Below are 16,678 nucleotides of genomic sequence, written 5' to 3'. Positions count from 1 at the left end.
TGTGTGAAATATTAAGTGTGCATTTCCAAATGTATATTGCACGTTTGCATAAAATTATAGTTGTGAATCAGAGCGTGTGTATTTGTGAAACAGCTTGTGTGCTTTTCTGATTATTACGACTGAATTACCTCCATAGAAATACACGACAACACCGATTGCTGCGCTTGATTGTTGCTTCAAAATACAGAAGTCATTTGTGTGGGAGGCGTTGAAAGCAGCTCTGACACAAAAACAGCATCCAGACATCATACTGGCCGCTCGCGGAGCCAGGTGGGACTTAATCTGATTGCGTCCAGAGCCTGAAGCGGTGCACGTGTGACTGCACAGCGGCGCTGCTAAGCAGGAACTCAGCCACAGAACACAGAAACACAGCAGGAAACGAGATGAACCGAGCACGACACGACTGGATGGAAACCCCTTCCCTCCGGTTGTCATGGCAACACCAATCAGAGAGAGGCAGGCGAAGCCACGCCAGGGAGAGCACGGGAATGGGATGAGGAGGGCATGCAGAGCGGGGGATCTGGTGGAAGTTGCCCTTGCAGGCTGACTGTAAGTTGAATACTGTGTTTGTGCTGCAAAATAGAGACGTAATGACGGCAGCCGGGCTTCAGGGCAACTTCTACCCCAAGAAGGGGAGGGGCAGCACAGGAGGGCAGGAGCAAGGCAGCTACACAGACACATTAAGGAATGATAAAGAGCTTACTTCATTCAGAAAGCTGACTAAATGGTCTACAGTTAAATAATCAGTTTTGTTCCCATTGCTGCAAAGAAATTGATTAGGAGAAAAAAAAATTACGCTTCTTAAAACAGATTCCCTCAGAACTATTCACACAGTTAAATTTAGAAAGCAACATTATTCACAATTTGTATAATTTCTAAGTGTTAATCTCTGTGTTGAATGTTGTCAGTAGGTTGAATGTAATTAAAGTTTGAACTGTGGAAGCAGGTTAGGCTGTCCAGGCATAGTTAGTGCAGCAGATGCAGAAAAACATCCATAATAAAAGCTAAATGTGTCACTTCAACTGAACTATTGCTGTTTCAAATGACCAATCAGTGCTTTGATGTCAAAAAGGATTTAAAAAATGCACAAAATCCCGAAGCTCACATTTTCTTGAAGAGCTCCTCTATGTCTGTGCGGGGGCAGATCTTCTGCGTCAGGGCGTAAAACATGTCAAAAGTGAAGTCTGAAGGTTCGATCTCGTCATTCTGTGGAGGAAAGGAGGCCATGCGGTTGTGGTTTCTGAACGAAAACTGAACTCCCATCAGCGACTGACCTTTCCACTGGGGAGGCCAAGATCCTTCAGAGCCTGGAAGATCCCTTTCTCCGTCTTTCCTGATGCGAATGTTCGTGTAATGCTGAAGGGGCAAAGCGTCATGACGAGTCATAAAAACTCAGCTCGGAAGAGAAATGACCAAACCTTTGGAGCTTCGTCCTACCCTCTCACAGGAATCTTTCCATTTATGTTTGTCAGGAAACACATTTTCATCCAACTAAATAAGAAAAAAAGCCAAATTAAACATGAGGAGAGTGAAGAAAAAGCAGGAAAACCCAAACTTCTGACGCATACTTACTGTTTCTTTAAGCATGTCATTGGACAAACATTGTTGGCTTTAAAGTTGTGGATAACCGACCTCAAACCTTCGATCCACTTCTGCAAGAAAATAAAAAAAACCTGACTGACCGGTGCAAAGCTAGCGGATCTCATGTGGAGAACATTAAAAAACAAGCTGTGTGTAAAAAAGTAAACGTAAAATGTGTGCCTTAAATGGTTTCTTCAATTTGTAATCATCCTATAATCTCAGGTTACCAAATTTTAAGATGATAAATAATTCCCTCAAATATGACCACATACAATGTCGAAATGAATTCGAATTGTGATTTTACTGCATCTAGTTTTGCAGAATAACTCCAGGAAATCAAACCTAATGCATTATCTGTCCTGTATTTATTCAAATTAGATTTTCTACGTAATTATCCTGAGCAAAAAAAAAACGACAAAACATGTGAATCACTTGACTTACATTTATGTAATTTACTCAATTATTTTTAAATATGCTCATCTTTGCTGCTCATGTGATCCAAGGTAGGAGTTTTCACCAAAAATATCATTTTTGATCAAATATAAATATTTTTACAGATGTTTTAAGCACCTGAGTGTTTGAAAAAACATGTTTACTTGTGAAAAAAGAATAGGACTGATATACAATATAGTTGCTCTACATTATAAATGAAATCATCATAACAAAATGAATTTTAAGAGTCATTTCATCAACAGGACACAGTGAAATCCCAAATCCCTGCAGTGTTTTCTGCAAAGCCTTGGCTCATGACCGCAAACAGAGTGAATCAAGGTGAGGAGTTTTTTTTATAAAATATTTATAAAAAAAAAAAATAAAAAACATTTTTTATTGGTGTTTTTTATTCCTAATACATCAATCTATTATTAAAGACTTTTCAAGCATTTTTCTCAGTGTATAAAATGATAATTGACGCATTTATGTTTAGTTTTCTGAAACAAATACCACAAAGAAAGAGAGTTTTTACTAAACCAACACAAAAAAAAAAAAAAAAGTCAAGGTACTGACAGACAAACATGAAATGTTGGTACGCCGCTGCTAAAGGAGGCGGGGCTTACCCTGGCTGTTTCGGGATTGTCTGCTACCATGAACATGAAGCTGAGGTTGACCAGGTCGGCCCCGCTGCAGATGCAGATGATGCACCCCTCCAGATCTGCCTCCGTCTTCCCAATGCTCTCAAACGAAGACAGGATCTTTGGGTCCTGTGGGAAGAACAGGAAATAAAACATTGCAACACTTGATTGATGCAGGTTGGAAAACTGGGGCTATGCCAGTTTACCTGGTAACAAGTTTACCTGGTCTAACGGTGTCTGACTTATTGGGGCCACAACCGAGAAATTCTAAAAGAAAAGCCTTTTCGGGTTCATTATTCAAACAGCCATGAACACGCGACGATGCTTAAAGGACGAGCAGCACCATTTGGCCATGGCGCCTTCAGGTTGGTGGCAGACAGTCAGATGCTGCAGGTGAACTTGGTGTGTCTTAGAACTATTGGCAGAGTTTGTGACAGACCTGTGAGTGACAGACCACAACCATGACCGGTACCGGGACCTTTGCACTCAAACGTGGTTTAGCAAACGCCACACAGCTGCAGGCCCGTTTACCAGATGTGGGGACTGCTAGGGTTTCTAGGCAAAACTTTCATAACTGTCTCCACCGCTTTGACTTGAATGACAGACGACTGCGGCGCGTGACTCCACCGACACCAAGACATCGCCCTGGACAACGCAGCAACTGTCCTGTTCGCTGATGAGTGTCGGGTCACCTTGCACAGGATTGGTTGTCAGTGTTGCAGGAGAAGGCGAGGTGAGCGATACACCGGCCAACATGGTCCTGAGGAATGGCTTTGGTGGAGGAGGTACAACAGTCTGGTCAGGCTTAACCGATTAGGTTAGACATCATAGAATCACCAGCACGCCCCAACTTTCTGTTCAGAGCTGATGATACTTCACCACATTGTGTCAGAGCTGGACTTCAGGAAGTGGGAGGGCCTCATACGGCCAGCAATGACCCCTGACCTGAACCCCATAGATCACATCTGGGACCAGTAGAAGCAGAGACTGGATGATTGGACCCCCAAGTGACCAGAGAGAACTGCAAATGGCAGTCGTGAAAATGGAAAGTCTTAGAACAAGATTATGAGGCTGGTGAGGAGCATGAGATGTCACTGTCCAGCTGTCATTGCAGAAAATAGTTGAAGTACGTCTTTTTGACATGGACAATGTTTATTATTTGGGGCTATTTTTATCATTGTCTTCATTTTTCATATCAAACAAATAAAAATTGTGTTTCCTCTCATTCATTATTAATAATTTCAAAGGAAACTTTTGTGCATTTCATTAAAATCTAAACCAAATAGGAAAAGTACGTATAGTGAGTAGTGTAAGTTCATCCGGATTTATTTTAATGTAAAACTTTACAGCACCAATCCCAGATATCTAACAATTTGACTCCAAAACCTGTGCTTATATTTAACATTAAGGACCAAAAATGTGCTCAGAGGTGAGACACTGTGATTGACAGGTGACCAGGACTGCAGCTGTATTGCTGGGTGTGCCCCAACAGCTGTTAGGCTTGTTTGTCCCACCTGGGACAGCATCAAAAATCGCAGGCTGAAAACCAACTCCAAGAAGTGAGTGACAGCACACACATCTGTGCATCTATATCACATAGTTTCAACATGGAACGGATCTGATTCCTGTACGTTTCCCTTCACAATCATGGTAGATAACGGTTATGATTGTATTGTTCCGTAGAGAGGAACAGGTTGTGTAGCTTCAAAATCCTCGCCCAAATCATGCAATCGCATTGATTTTTCACTCATGCTTGTGTAACAGTGTCCTCCTCTGATAAAAGCCTCCCTTTAACTAGTGCGCTGCGTACCAAACAGCCTCTGAGCAGACGGAACGAGCTGCTATCAGGCGGCAGGATCTGTTTACGTGCCCTCCAACAGGCTCCATCCTGCTGTCAGCAGCACGTATGCAATCTGCCCGCGCTTCAGCCTTTCAGGGCCTTTTGGTCAGGCGTCTAAATGCTGGTATTTTTATGGGTTTGCATCCTAATTAGTACCCACACGAGTATCCATTAGCAGCGTTCATTATTCAGACCGGCCAAACACAGTTACGTAGTATGTTATTGTCAATGCTGCACAGTTTGGATCAATATTTAATTCAAGGGAAAGGCCTGCAGGTTTTTGTTTGTGTGGATCTTTTGATATATCACTAGCAGTCTGGTTTCCAGCAGTAATTAAAAAAGAAAAGAAAAGAAATATTACTTCTCATCGTTTCAGGTGCGTCAGGATGACTTTTTGTTTTTAGACCCACAGGCTCTCGAACCAGAGGTGTGAACTCCCCAGCAATAATTCTTATCATCAGATCGTCATATTTTCCATCCTTCCTTTTGGGGTCAAACGCACAACCAGAGCCGTAAATAAAACTATTTTAAATGCAACCTGGGGCTAAATTGTCCATAAATATTGATGGGTTCAGATTTCATTTGTATCTTCTGTGCCGTTTCTTTTAAATTTGTTGTTTGAAGGATTGACGGTCAGGAATGAGAACGGTAACTGGGACTTGATCAGAAATTGTGTTGCCTAAATACACTCATGTAGCTTTGGATTATATAAGCATGATATCCACATTTTTATAAAGAGCTTGGATAGTCAGTTGCCAAATGTTAAGTTCAATCTATATGCAGATGATACTATCATCTACACCAAAGGGTCCCCAACCTCTTTCAGGCCACAGAAAAAATGTTCACAAATGGGTTTGCACAATGCTGAAGTGGGCTTATGTTGATCTTCATCCGCTGTAAAATAAATGCTTAAAAAACTTTATTTGTAGTTTAAATTGTATGTAGGAACCATAAAAATGATATATAGATCCACCATATATCCACCATTTGAACAACTTTTGGTTCTTTTCTGTCAAAAGAAAGTTTCCAAATACGTTACTTTTTTTTGTTAACTTTGCTAGCTTGGAGGTTTTCATTTAGCGGTCAGAGCAGCTGCTTTAGGAAAGTAACGGATGGATTCTTTACATGTGACAGAGTGAATTAACATGTGTCAACAAAGAGTCGGATGTGGTGGAGAATCCAGATGTTTTTCCAAGTAAAATTTCCTTTAGAATCAGAAAAGACGGTAAAATGGAAAAAGTATATCTTTTTTTTTGTGCTCTCTCTCTGTGGTCCGGTAAAAACAGTCCCACGGACCGGTTAGGTCCCCGGCTTCTTCTATTAATCAGTATTTCCATCAGCTGAGGCTTGTCCTTAATGCAAAAAAGACCAACTTTACGACCACATTTTCTCCAGAGCTCATTGACAAAATGCATTACAGGCTGGTCTTCAAACTCTGGCAGGTGACTGAAAAAGTCTCTACAGATAGATATCTGAGTGTGTGGATTGAACCGTCCTTTACATCTCACAGTATATTTGCTGGAAAAGCTGAGTTTCTGCTTGGTTGTCTGTACACTGGTGACTTGTTCAGACCGCCTTCCTCCGGTTCTGGACTGTGGGGACGTTCTGTCCACGAATGCTGCCTCTTCAGCCTTCTGTGGATTATCACAGTTCTCTCTTCAGCCTATAGGAGCCATCACTGTCGGCTGTACTCTTTGCTTTTGTGGCCTTCACTCAGACACTGACTAACCTTCATCTACAAGGCCATTCTGGGTAAACTGCCCTCATGTTTGTGCTGTCTCTTATCTCCTGCTAATTGCGGATACAACTCCGGGCTTCTTCTATCCATTCCCAGGATCCGCACAGAAAAACAACATTTTCTGCTCCTCTGTCATGGAACATGACTCAGAAGGCTTTGCATCTGCAGGAACACGCCTCCTTAAGCTGCTTAAAACAATGCTGTAACCACATTTTTATCTTTTTGTCTTCATGTGCCAATCAATGCCTCTTGGCCAGGTCTCTCTTGAATAGAGGTTTTACTTCCTGGTAAACTAAAGGTTAAATACAACTACTAATATTACTGAAGCTGTTTTAACCCCATCAGAGTCACATCAGAGGTTTAAAAAGGGAGGGTTTATGTCAGAATGACTTTAAATGTGACTTTCATCAAGTCTCACCTTTGGGACGGCTCCAACCCGAATGCTGTTGATCAAGGAACACTCAAGAACCTGACCCTCCTGGAAGAAAAGGGTGGAGAATAAAGCAGATGTAGAATGATAGATATTCACAAAAACAATGTTTCTGAATTATTACAAAAATAAACTCATGAGACTCAACACTTTATGGCAATAGAAAAAAGTGTGTTCTTCCTCTGCAGGTATCTGCCAATCATTTGGAAATGTATTGAAGAACTTAACTATATACAGTGCAAACCAAAAGTCTGGACAGACCTTCTTATTCAAAGAGTTTTCTTTTTTTTTCATGACTATGAAAATTGTAGATTCAAACTGAAGGCATCAAAAATATGAATGAACACATGTGGAATGCCAAGAGTGTGCAAAGCAGTAATCAAAGCAAAAGGTGGCTACAATGAAGAACCTACAATATGACATATTTCAGTTGTTTCACACTTTTTTGTTATGTATATAATTACACATGTATTACTTCATAGTTTTGATGCCTTCAGTGTGAATCTACAATTTTCATAGTCATGGAAATAAAGAAAACTCTTTGAATGAGAAGGTGTGTCCAAACCTTTGTTCTGTACTGTACATCCATTAAAGAAGAGCAGTCTGCATCAATCACACTGCAAACTATGTGATTAATGCAAACATTTCAAACTTTGTTTTATAGACATTCGAGATATTTTGCCAGGTTTTATCTTTGATCTACACCTTTCTAAGCTTTCCTGAAAATCGGCAGTCCTGAATTTTTCGTCTCACTAAGAGCAAGGCTCTGGAAATGAGGAAATTATTATTAAAATGAGTCCAAATGGATTTTCTTCATGTAAAATGTTTTATTTTCCTATGTTTAAGATACCTCTTTTGCAGTGATTCTTAGAGCGTAGAAAAAACCTTTTTTTTTTACAATCTAAATTAGTAGAATTCCTCGATTATTTACCAACCAATACTCAAAAGAAATTTACAGTCCGTAAGAAGTCGTATAGTCAGAGAGGAAGAAGCAATTTTCATCCGTATTAGTCCAGGGTCTTTTTCAGATTCCTCTTTTTTTTTACTGATATTTTTTTCACTGTATTAAATAAAAATTTAACAATAAACTCTTAACTTGGTTGAGATCCATTTCCTTTGTGTTTTATAACTAACATCAAAACTATACAGACAAAATAAAAAATGAGTAAATCCAAAAACGCAGCAAAGACAGGGTCGAAACAATATAAAAGACGTGTTAAAAAAAGTGCAAACTGTCACTAAGCTATGTTGGGTTTCCAAGCATTTTTTCCAAAAACAATTAGGTTTCATGACTCTTGTTATGTTTGTTTCAAACCAAACATTTGAATGCAAATGACCTTATTGAAACTATCAAATTCAATTTTGAATGAAAACTATGCTAACGGTGGGTCGGCGACTTTCTGCAACATTGTAAACAACAAATGTGATTGGCTAATGTACTTATGGGTTCAGGTACTACTGAGGGTGACACTGCCTCTTGAATAAGTTAGTGTGTGTCTGTGTGGGGTAAAAAATGGAATAATCTGGGAGACAAAAGCATTCGTTAAATATTGTCATTTTTAAAACACTTTGTAAAAAAAATGGATTGGATGTGTGTGATTGGTATGTGGGAATATGAGGATGGTGATAATCTGAGCAGGATAGCAGTGATAGCAAAAACAAAACAAAACATTTGATTGTTTCTTAGTTTATAGTGAGTGTTATGTTGATGTATGAAAAAGATAAGGGGGCGGGGCTTAAATAAGCTCAGCTTTTGCCCACTGCCTTTCCAACTGGCCTAAACTGCTTTTTCAGACACAAAAATGATCTTTTTTGTTTATTACTGTTGTTGTTTTTTTTAATATCAGTTTTTAGGAATGTTGTATTTTTTTCGCTTGTCCTTAATCGCATGTTAGAAATAACATGCAATCTGATGCATACCTTTCCCTCATTCTTCCAGGTGATGAAGAAGCCAAACTCATCCACCCTCACGAGACAGTTGGGCTCAAAAAGGTACGGGTCCTGCAGAGAGCAAAGTCCAAAAAAACCATCCAAACAAGCTCCACGTGCATCGATTTGAATAAAGAAATACTCAGAAATGCCATTTTTAAGTTTAGTTGTCTTCATATGTGTCATCCATCATCAGAAGAAAGCCACAAGAACATATTAAAAACACAATTTTCATTGGAGTGGGTCTTTCACTTTATGCATATGTCCTTTAACCTGTTTCTAAACAGGTTGTTTTTATCAAAACAGAATAGTCCTGCAGTAGACGGATGCGTGAACCCGCATGCATTAGTCCATGAGTGTCCTCATCTAGATGTGATGCTGCAGCAAACGGGCCCTCCAGGCTGCAACAATATGGAGTTTTAATGTCAAAATGATACCTCTAATTAGCCGCTCACAAGGACTGTGTTTTATTCTGAACCCCATTCATCACACTTGTTAAAAAACAAAAGCCACAAACGAACAGAGTTTAAAAATAGATGGGGCTGCTGGGTAACTCTCTTTCTAACAATAGCAGCAGCAGCAGCAGCAGCAGTGATGCACTCGCACACACTAACAGGGGAGCCTGATTTATCGTTTCAGGATGCTGCTGCCATGAGAGTCCCAGCTGGAAATGGGACGAGGCTGGAGCGCCGTTGAGCTCAGCCGTGACATCTGAAACCGCCGCCAAGACGCAGAGAACAATCCCCATTTAGGCAGCAGAGGATCCGCTGTAAGTGCAGCTAAAAGCTCATCTTTCTTTTATCTGAATCCAGGCTTAATTTTTTACAGAGCAGACGGCTCAGTGGAGGACGCGTCCTGACCAGCAAGAACACACAGCAGGATCCTGTTCTTCCATTAGAGTACCAGCTCGTAAAAAAAAGGAACGACGACGATCTTTGAGGACGATTAGAGAACATTTTGTGACACGTGAACATCCTTATTGCCTGGAAGAGGGAACACAAAGGAGTCTTTTGGTTTGAATAGTTTCTGCATTTACTCCTAATCATTGCTTTCTGATAGGTGACATAAAAACTAAACACAACACTCTTCTATTCAAAGAAGAAACAAAATATTGTGTGTGTTGTAAATTGATGGAGGGCAGTTACAGTAAATCCACATAATGAGTGTTTGTTTGTGAGGCTTGGAATTATGCAGACGCCTGCACAGGCACAAACACTGGCACAGATGTTCCGGCCCGTTTCCCCGGTACCTGCCTCCACCATCTGTCAGTCACGAGTGGGAAAAATCCATGCCGCATGGATTTATCTAAACCTACGGTGACGCTGTCTGCAGCAGCGACACGGTTTACCGCACAGATGATCCTAAACTGTCAATAATCTGATCCGATAGTGCAGGTATTTCTGAGCGTGACCCTTTTGGGCAACCAGCGCAGGCCGGCCTTGTTAGCATGTAGGACAGATTTTAACCGCATCCGGCATCAGCTTGGCTCAGATTCACAGCAGCAACACACCGAGGACTTCCTTCAGAAGCGCGGTGCCCCAGATTCCCCGCCTGTGCTCCGATGAGGATGTGACGGCGGCGGTGGCGACGGTCTGCGCGCGCTTTCAAGTCTCCGAATTAGCAGCTATCGCCCCTCACATTTTCGGAAGGAGAGGACTGAGGGGATTTCCTGATGTGTGGGTCCATGTGGGTGACACACTTTGCCTGTTGTATGTCAAACTGCCCTACCTCGATGTCCTGAATACATTTCTGAGTAAAACTGGGCAAAACCTCCCGTACATTAACCCTGGCAGGGGTGGACCTATAAGCCATGTGTTATTACAAGTTTACCTGCAAAAACTAACCTCAAATCTTCTTTTAGGTCACAAATACTTAGCTGCGCTTTGAATGCATCCAGCTGTGGGTCTGCTTGTATCAAAAACGGATTCAATGAGCTTGTTAAAGCTTGCTCTTTTGTTTGGTCGAAATGACTAAAATTACAAACTTTTGCTCACAAATAGATTGCGATGTGGTAAAACTATTAGTATAAACTGCCCCGAGCTGGGGTTTTAACCTGCATGTTAAAAAAGGCGGTTAGAACTCAAAAATTGTGTTATGCTGTAATTCTGCATCATGTTTGAGTTCACAAATATGACCCATTTGCACTTTCTCCACTCAGTTTTTCGGAAAAAGCCGTCATTAAATATGGTATCAATGGTCATCAACTCAAGAATCATTTCACCTGTTGGTACATGAAATCCAACATGGCGCCTGCCCTGTTGGATTTTCACAAGTTTTAACACTAAACCTTAAAACATAATTGTGTTTCATCATAGTAAAGTGATCGCAAATCAAAGCAAACCAAAAATTTGACGGAAATTAAGGTTCTGGCAGATAATTAGGGAAATGAATTCCAAGTTGGAGAAAGTAGATAGAGAGAAAAGCGTTGGTGAAGCATCATAGTCACAGGGTTCCTGTTCTTTAAAAGGTTCCAGCCTCTTTAAGGTCATGTCACACAGCCACTACGTACATTTTGCGCATGTTACATGGATGAAAATTGGACATACATGAATATTTGCGGAAAAAGTGGGAAAGGTTTTAATTATTTATGTGAATTTCTCACAGATGTATTAGGAATGAACCACGATCAAACCACAGAGGAAGTAAAATAAACCACACAAAGAACACGTAAACCAACGTAGAAAATGAACCGTGCGTGATTATTGTGCCTTTTTATATGCAATTCATCAGTAATTTGTCCCTCAATTATGTAATTTTAACGTGATATGTGCGCCATTTACGTGATTTAAAAGTTATACATCGGTGCGTGAAAAGTCTGTTAGATATATGTGGAACGGTTGACACATTTACGTGTGCATCTCGCAAAAATCACGCACAATTGCATATGATTTACATAATAATTGTTAATAAAATATGTAGAATATGCAGGAACTAATTCTCAACGTAATTCTCAACCAACTACAAATTTTGAACAGCTCAAAACCAAATTCACGGAAAGACCCGTCGGCCAAAACCCTCGACAGACATGTGCGCACATCGACGAACGATGAATGCAAGAAACAAGAATCAGGAAATACTGAATGTTCAAAATGTACGTAGTGGCCGTCTGACACGACCTTAAAGCTCAGTCATCCTCTAACAGCAGCTTTGTTTCTTCTGTGCGTAGCTAGACATCATTCAAGTGTGTTGTTACAGTGTTTTCATTAAAAACATATTTTCTGATCATTAGAATCCATATCCATGAGATCTCTCCTTAGTGCCATCCTCTAATGCTGATCTGTGACCCCCCACAGACAAAAGGTCCCCACAGCACATCTGCATTTCTGTTCAGTAAAAACTGTATATAATTTCATCTTTGGCTTTTTTTTTTACTGGGAGTTTCTCGTTGACAGTCCAAACTACTTCCAGTTTTGTAAAAATAGAGTTTAATCCTCTCCAGCTGCACTGCTCAGCAACGGTGCTGCAGACCGGCGGCCCAAAGTTTCCCCCCTCCCTCACCGCTAAAGGCGAAAGGACGAGAAGCGTTCTTTAACTCATGCTGTCCGGCGCATACTAAAAATGAAGGATGGATTTTGGTTCCTCTAAAGAGCGTTTGATGACCGGGACAAGGGTAGAGAGTACGCTGGAGAAACATCATCACTCAGAGGAGTTACAGCCCGAAACACAAGCTTCACGCCTGCACCTGCACGCGGTTTAGGAAATGAAAACATGATCACGCGTTTACCTCATCGAATCTGTCAAAGGAGGCTCCTTCCTGCATGAACTCGGGCAGGTGCTTCTGCCAGTTAAACTCGTAGCACTTGGTCATGGCTGCTCACAAACCTGAAACAACAAAAGAAGCAGCATTTTCACTGAAAGCTGTTGCATCTGAAACCGGATTTTACAGATAAAAATACATCTATCAGTGAAATATTTGAATCAGTCGGGTTGATAGTTTTTTATCTGTAAAACAAAGATTCAGAGGGAAAATAATAATAATAATCGTAATAAAGGAATAAAAGCATAGAGACAGAAGAGTGACTGCAATGAATGGAAAGAACTCATAGATACTAAAGAAAAGACCCAATTTTTCTTATTGAATTTAGGATATTAAGATTACCTGCATATCATTTCATATGTTTATCTTTTTAATTTGTAATTATTTTTTTAACAAATTGAAAAAAAAACATTCTAAGGAAGGAAAAATAGAAATCTGCAAATCCCTTTTTTTGTAAAGTTACAAGTTGCTGGACAGGAAGTGAGTGTATGAAGGGTAAATGGGGTTTCAAAAGACGACAATATAACATTTTAAAGTTCATTTGCTTGACCTAAGCCTTAAACAGAAGATCCCGAGCCGACACCGTCCCGGTTTTCATTTGGCGGAGCAAATATGGGAAACCCGGAAACGGAGCTACGGAAACTGTGACGTTGATCAGAAGCAGACCGGCCAAACTGAGGGATGCCCCACTGCGTCCCAGGAGACGGGACTCCAACTACAACACATCTAGGAATTTAGAAGCATCTGGATTTTCAGGACGTTTACTTTTATCTTGACCTGAAACTAGATTTAGTCTTTTTCGGACACAAAAACAAAAGGTTGAGCTTGACTCCTGCAGCATGCAGCAGTAAAGGGAGGGGTCCTGAGGATTTCTGTCAAATATAGGAGTTGGATGAATGTAGCGGACAGATGTTGGACATGCCATCTATACTGGGGTTTAATAGGTATTTATTGGAATCCTACTGAGGTGAGATTTGCCATAAATTAGCGGTAGGAAAGGAAAAAGCCTTTTGACCGTCTCATTTCTCAAACACGTTTTTGTGTTTGGTGCAAAAATCCCACATTGCAGACCGAAAACAAGAACAAACAAGCTGTTGAGGGGTGAGAATACAAACTCTGAAACAGGGGAGCTGAGAACAAACAGGACAAAGCAACGGAGCCGAGGATGAAAGTGACGCTCCAAAAGCACAGAGGGGAAATGAAAGGGTAAACAGAAAAACAGAAAGGCAGGGAAAAACATCGACTCCCCAAACGAAGAGGAGGAAGCCAGCAAGAAGTGGGAACAGGTGACAGACACAGAGATGAGGAGTGGGGAGATAAAGGCAGCCAGCTGTGTGTGTCAGAGGCTGAGCGCAGCGGGAGCGGCGGTCTGCGTCTGATGGCAGGAGAACAGATGACAGGCAACATCAACAGAGGTTACAAAAAGCCAGCGTGGGGGGGTGACAGTACGCTGCTGGCATGACAAACACAGATGAAGGAAGGGTGTAGAGGTGTCTACAAGATGCCCATCCCTCCATCTTTGAGCACACCTCTTCCTGTGGAGGAACCTGTTTGAACCAGGGTCTGACCTCCCAGTGCTAACCATGACACTACAATGAAGCCCCGCCCACAAGATGTCAGATTTGACATAACTTACTTTACAAGCAAACTGAGGTTCATAGAAGACAATTTTAAAACAATTAAGTTCATAAAACAGGGTAAACATGGGTTTCCAATCCATCCATCCATCCATTCATCCTAGAGACATGCATGGGTTACAAACTTCACACATAACCGACCCCTCCGGGTTTCAAACCAAGGCCTTCTCTGTGAGAATGCTAACCACTGCGCCACTGGCAAACCTATGGGGCCAAATTTGGCTGCTGTTTTTAATATTTAAGTATTTTTTTATTTTTATGTTTAAAAAAAAACAAACAAAAAGAAACAAATTTTACTTTTAAAGCCCAGAAGAACATTGTTCTTGGGTTCTCCAGGGTTGTGTTTTCTTACTGCGGATTGATCATTTAAATCTTTTTAAGACTTTTTAAACTCGAACTTTACTTATTTGTTTAGCGTCTTTCATTCCTACTGAAAGCCCAAGACGCTTTACATAAAGGCAAATAAAATAGTCTTTTTTCCGAAAAAGCATATTTACTGTGTCCTGGAGTTGTTGTGGTTTCATGAATGCCATTGTAAATAAAGTTATGCTTTTCTTGTGAATGTGCATCCTGGTGTATGGGGTTGTGTTATCTGGTGACATCAAGGTTTTTAAATTTTATGTCCACAAAAACCTCGTAACCCTTGTGCTATCCTAGACACTTAAACATTGGGAGTTGGGTCATCTAGACCCCAAAAGAACCTTTTTTCTTCAATGATTTGTGATCTTCACTGGTGTCCATGGATTACGTGAAATCTTTCCACCTTTATCCACCTTTGTCATGGTAGGGAGAACACGTCAATGTAAGGGGGGGTCATCTAAGATAGCACAAGGGTAATTGCATGGGGTCAATTTCAAAATTAAAGCTCGGTGGGTTAGTCCCTGCATACCTTGGCTCCTTACACCCATTCCAGCTGTTTGGGTGCTAATTAAAAATAAGGATGTAAGGTTATATGAACTTGCTGTTTTAATTCTAAAAATTTACTTTTTTGTTAAGAAGAATATGTAACAAACTTTCCCTAAACGGTTAAGTGAAAACCAGACAGGAACTGATCCACACAGAAAAATTCACAGCTCTAATTTGAACTAATTGGGTTGTGCTGTCATGTCAGATAATAGCCTAGATATCACCTCACTCAACAGTTTGCATTAGATAACATTTTCCTCGGTGGGATAAAAATCCGTCCAATGGCAGCGCAGAAGTGGAGGTTCTCTGAGGCCACGCCAACCCGCACGCCGGGCCGCTGAGCGGCTGGGTGTGCGAGAGGCACACGTGAGGAGCCTGGGGAAGTTAGCAGAAGTCAGTGAGGTCCAAGCCCATTGTCCAACCCCTGCCAGAGAGATAATTACCAGAGAGAGAAGCCCTGTGAGGAACTGCCTTTCCAGCTTCCTCATCTAAAACGGCAGCTAGGGTAAAACCCAACGGTCCCACACCTCATAAACTAAAATTAGGCTCCAGTCACGTCTGTCAGCTGTAGGGGGGGGGGACTGGGGACGAACTTAAATGAAGGGAGAAGCACATAAGACCCGACGGTCACAATGACCAGCGTTCCTCCAAACGTCGTCCAAAGGCTTCAGCGGACTAGAAATATGTCACAATGAGCTTTCATTTTTATGGTGTTGGAGTTTTCAAATTAACTGCAGTTTTGTGCAATTTAGGGAAAAGAGTGTTTGAGATAGCAAGTAGACAAATGGAGGTGTTTATGATAAACCTCATATTTGCTGGATAAATAGTTTTCAGTTGCCATGGCGCATATGGACCGTGGAGAACTCCACCTCGGGACTTGATTTGATCAGGTTTTTTCATTCCTTGTTTATCTGTTTAATGTACAACATATATTGATATTTTACAGTAAAGTTTTTGACAAAAAAGGCAAACACCTTGTAAACGTTATTAGCAACAAATGAAAAACAACTCACGAGCGCCATCTTTGTTGAGGCAGAGCTACTGCGGCTTTATGTTCGATCTGAACACTAAATACCAATTAACCCTTGTGCTATTCTAGGCACTTTAACATTGGGAGTTGGGTCATCTAGACCAGTGTTGGCGCAGCACACTAGTGTGCCGTGGGAGATGGTCAGGTGTGCCGTGGGAAATTGCCCTCATTAACTGATCTAAAAACATTTCCCAACTCCAGGATATCAGCTCTGTGTTCATCCAAACAGGCCCTGATAAAACATAAGAACACATAAGAACATAAGAATGACGGTACTGCGATTTAGCCGTAGCATCAGCTGTTTTCCTGTTTTCTGAAAGGTCCCGCCCCTTTAACTGTCTCCACCAATCATTCTTGGAGGCCTAATCACACGTCATCAGTCTGGCCAATCAGAAGTAGTTAAAAGTCTTCACTTCCTTGTTCTGATTCTGCTCATAAAGTATCTCAGTTCCAACAAAAATAGCAGCTAAAGCTCGTCTTTAGCGGTGTAGCTTTCTACAGAATCCGGTGTCAGACCGTGGAACAAGTGAACAAAACACTGAAGCTCAGAGAAAAGAGTCTGTCTGCGGTCAGTGGCTGTTTGCACTACATCTCCCATGATGCATTGGGTTAAAGTGACAGCGTCTCTGTGCACAATGAACCTTGTTAAACGTCTTGAAACAACAATGAACACACATCAAACAGTTTTTAAATCTTCTAACTTAACTTTTATTTCATCTTTTAGAAAAAACAGCTGCAGCTTCCAGCTTTTTCTGCCACA

The 16,678-nt window shown here is 41.1% G+C and overlaps 1 protein-coding gene across 3 annotated transcripts in view; it reads right to left on the bottom strand.

Moving 5' to 3' along the window:
• Positions 1-16,678, bottom strand: part of plcb4b (phospholipase C, beta 4b) — a 69,866-nt gene that overhangs the window by 23,366 nt on the left and 29,822 nt on the right. For 2 of the 3 annotated variants that reach the window (XM_004083333.5, XM_011491427.4), the window contains exons 4-12: positions 12,313-12,410; positions 8,580-8,660; positions 6,648-6,707; positions 2,637-2,780; positions 1,573-1,652; positions 1,438-1,491; positions 1,275-1,356; positions 1,106-1,206; positions 704-761 (exon numbers count right to left, since the gene is read on the bottom strand). In XM_004083333.5, coding sequence (XP_004083381.1) covers positions 704-761; positions 1,106-1,206; positions 1,275-1,356; positions 1,438-1,491; positions 1,573-1,652; positions 2,637-2,780; positions 6,648-6,707; positions 8,580-8,660; positions 12,313-12,396 — 744 coding nt within the window. In that variant the 5' untranslated portion in view covers positions 12,397-12,410. The remainder of the gene's footprint in view (positions 1-703; positions 762-1,105; positions 1,207-1,274; positions 1,357-1,437; positions 1,492-1,572; positions 1,653-2,636; positions 2,781-6,647; positions 6,708-8,579; positions 8,661-12,312; positions 12,411-16,678) is intronic. The other variant, XM_078943208.1, reaches the window with a different exon arrangement.

Source organism: Oryzias latipes, chromosome 24 (assembly GCF_053564925.1).
Source record: "Oryzias latipes strain Hd-rR chromosome 24, Olatipes_Hd-rR_3.1".
Lineage (NCBI taxonomy): Eukaryota > Metazoa > Chordata > Actinopteri > Beloniformes > Adrianichthyidae > Oryzias > Oryzias latipes.
This window is presented reverse-complemented; position numbering and strand designations above follow the sequence as displayed.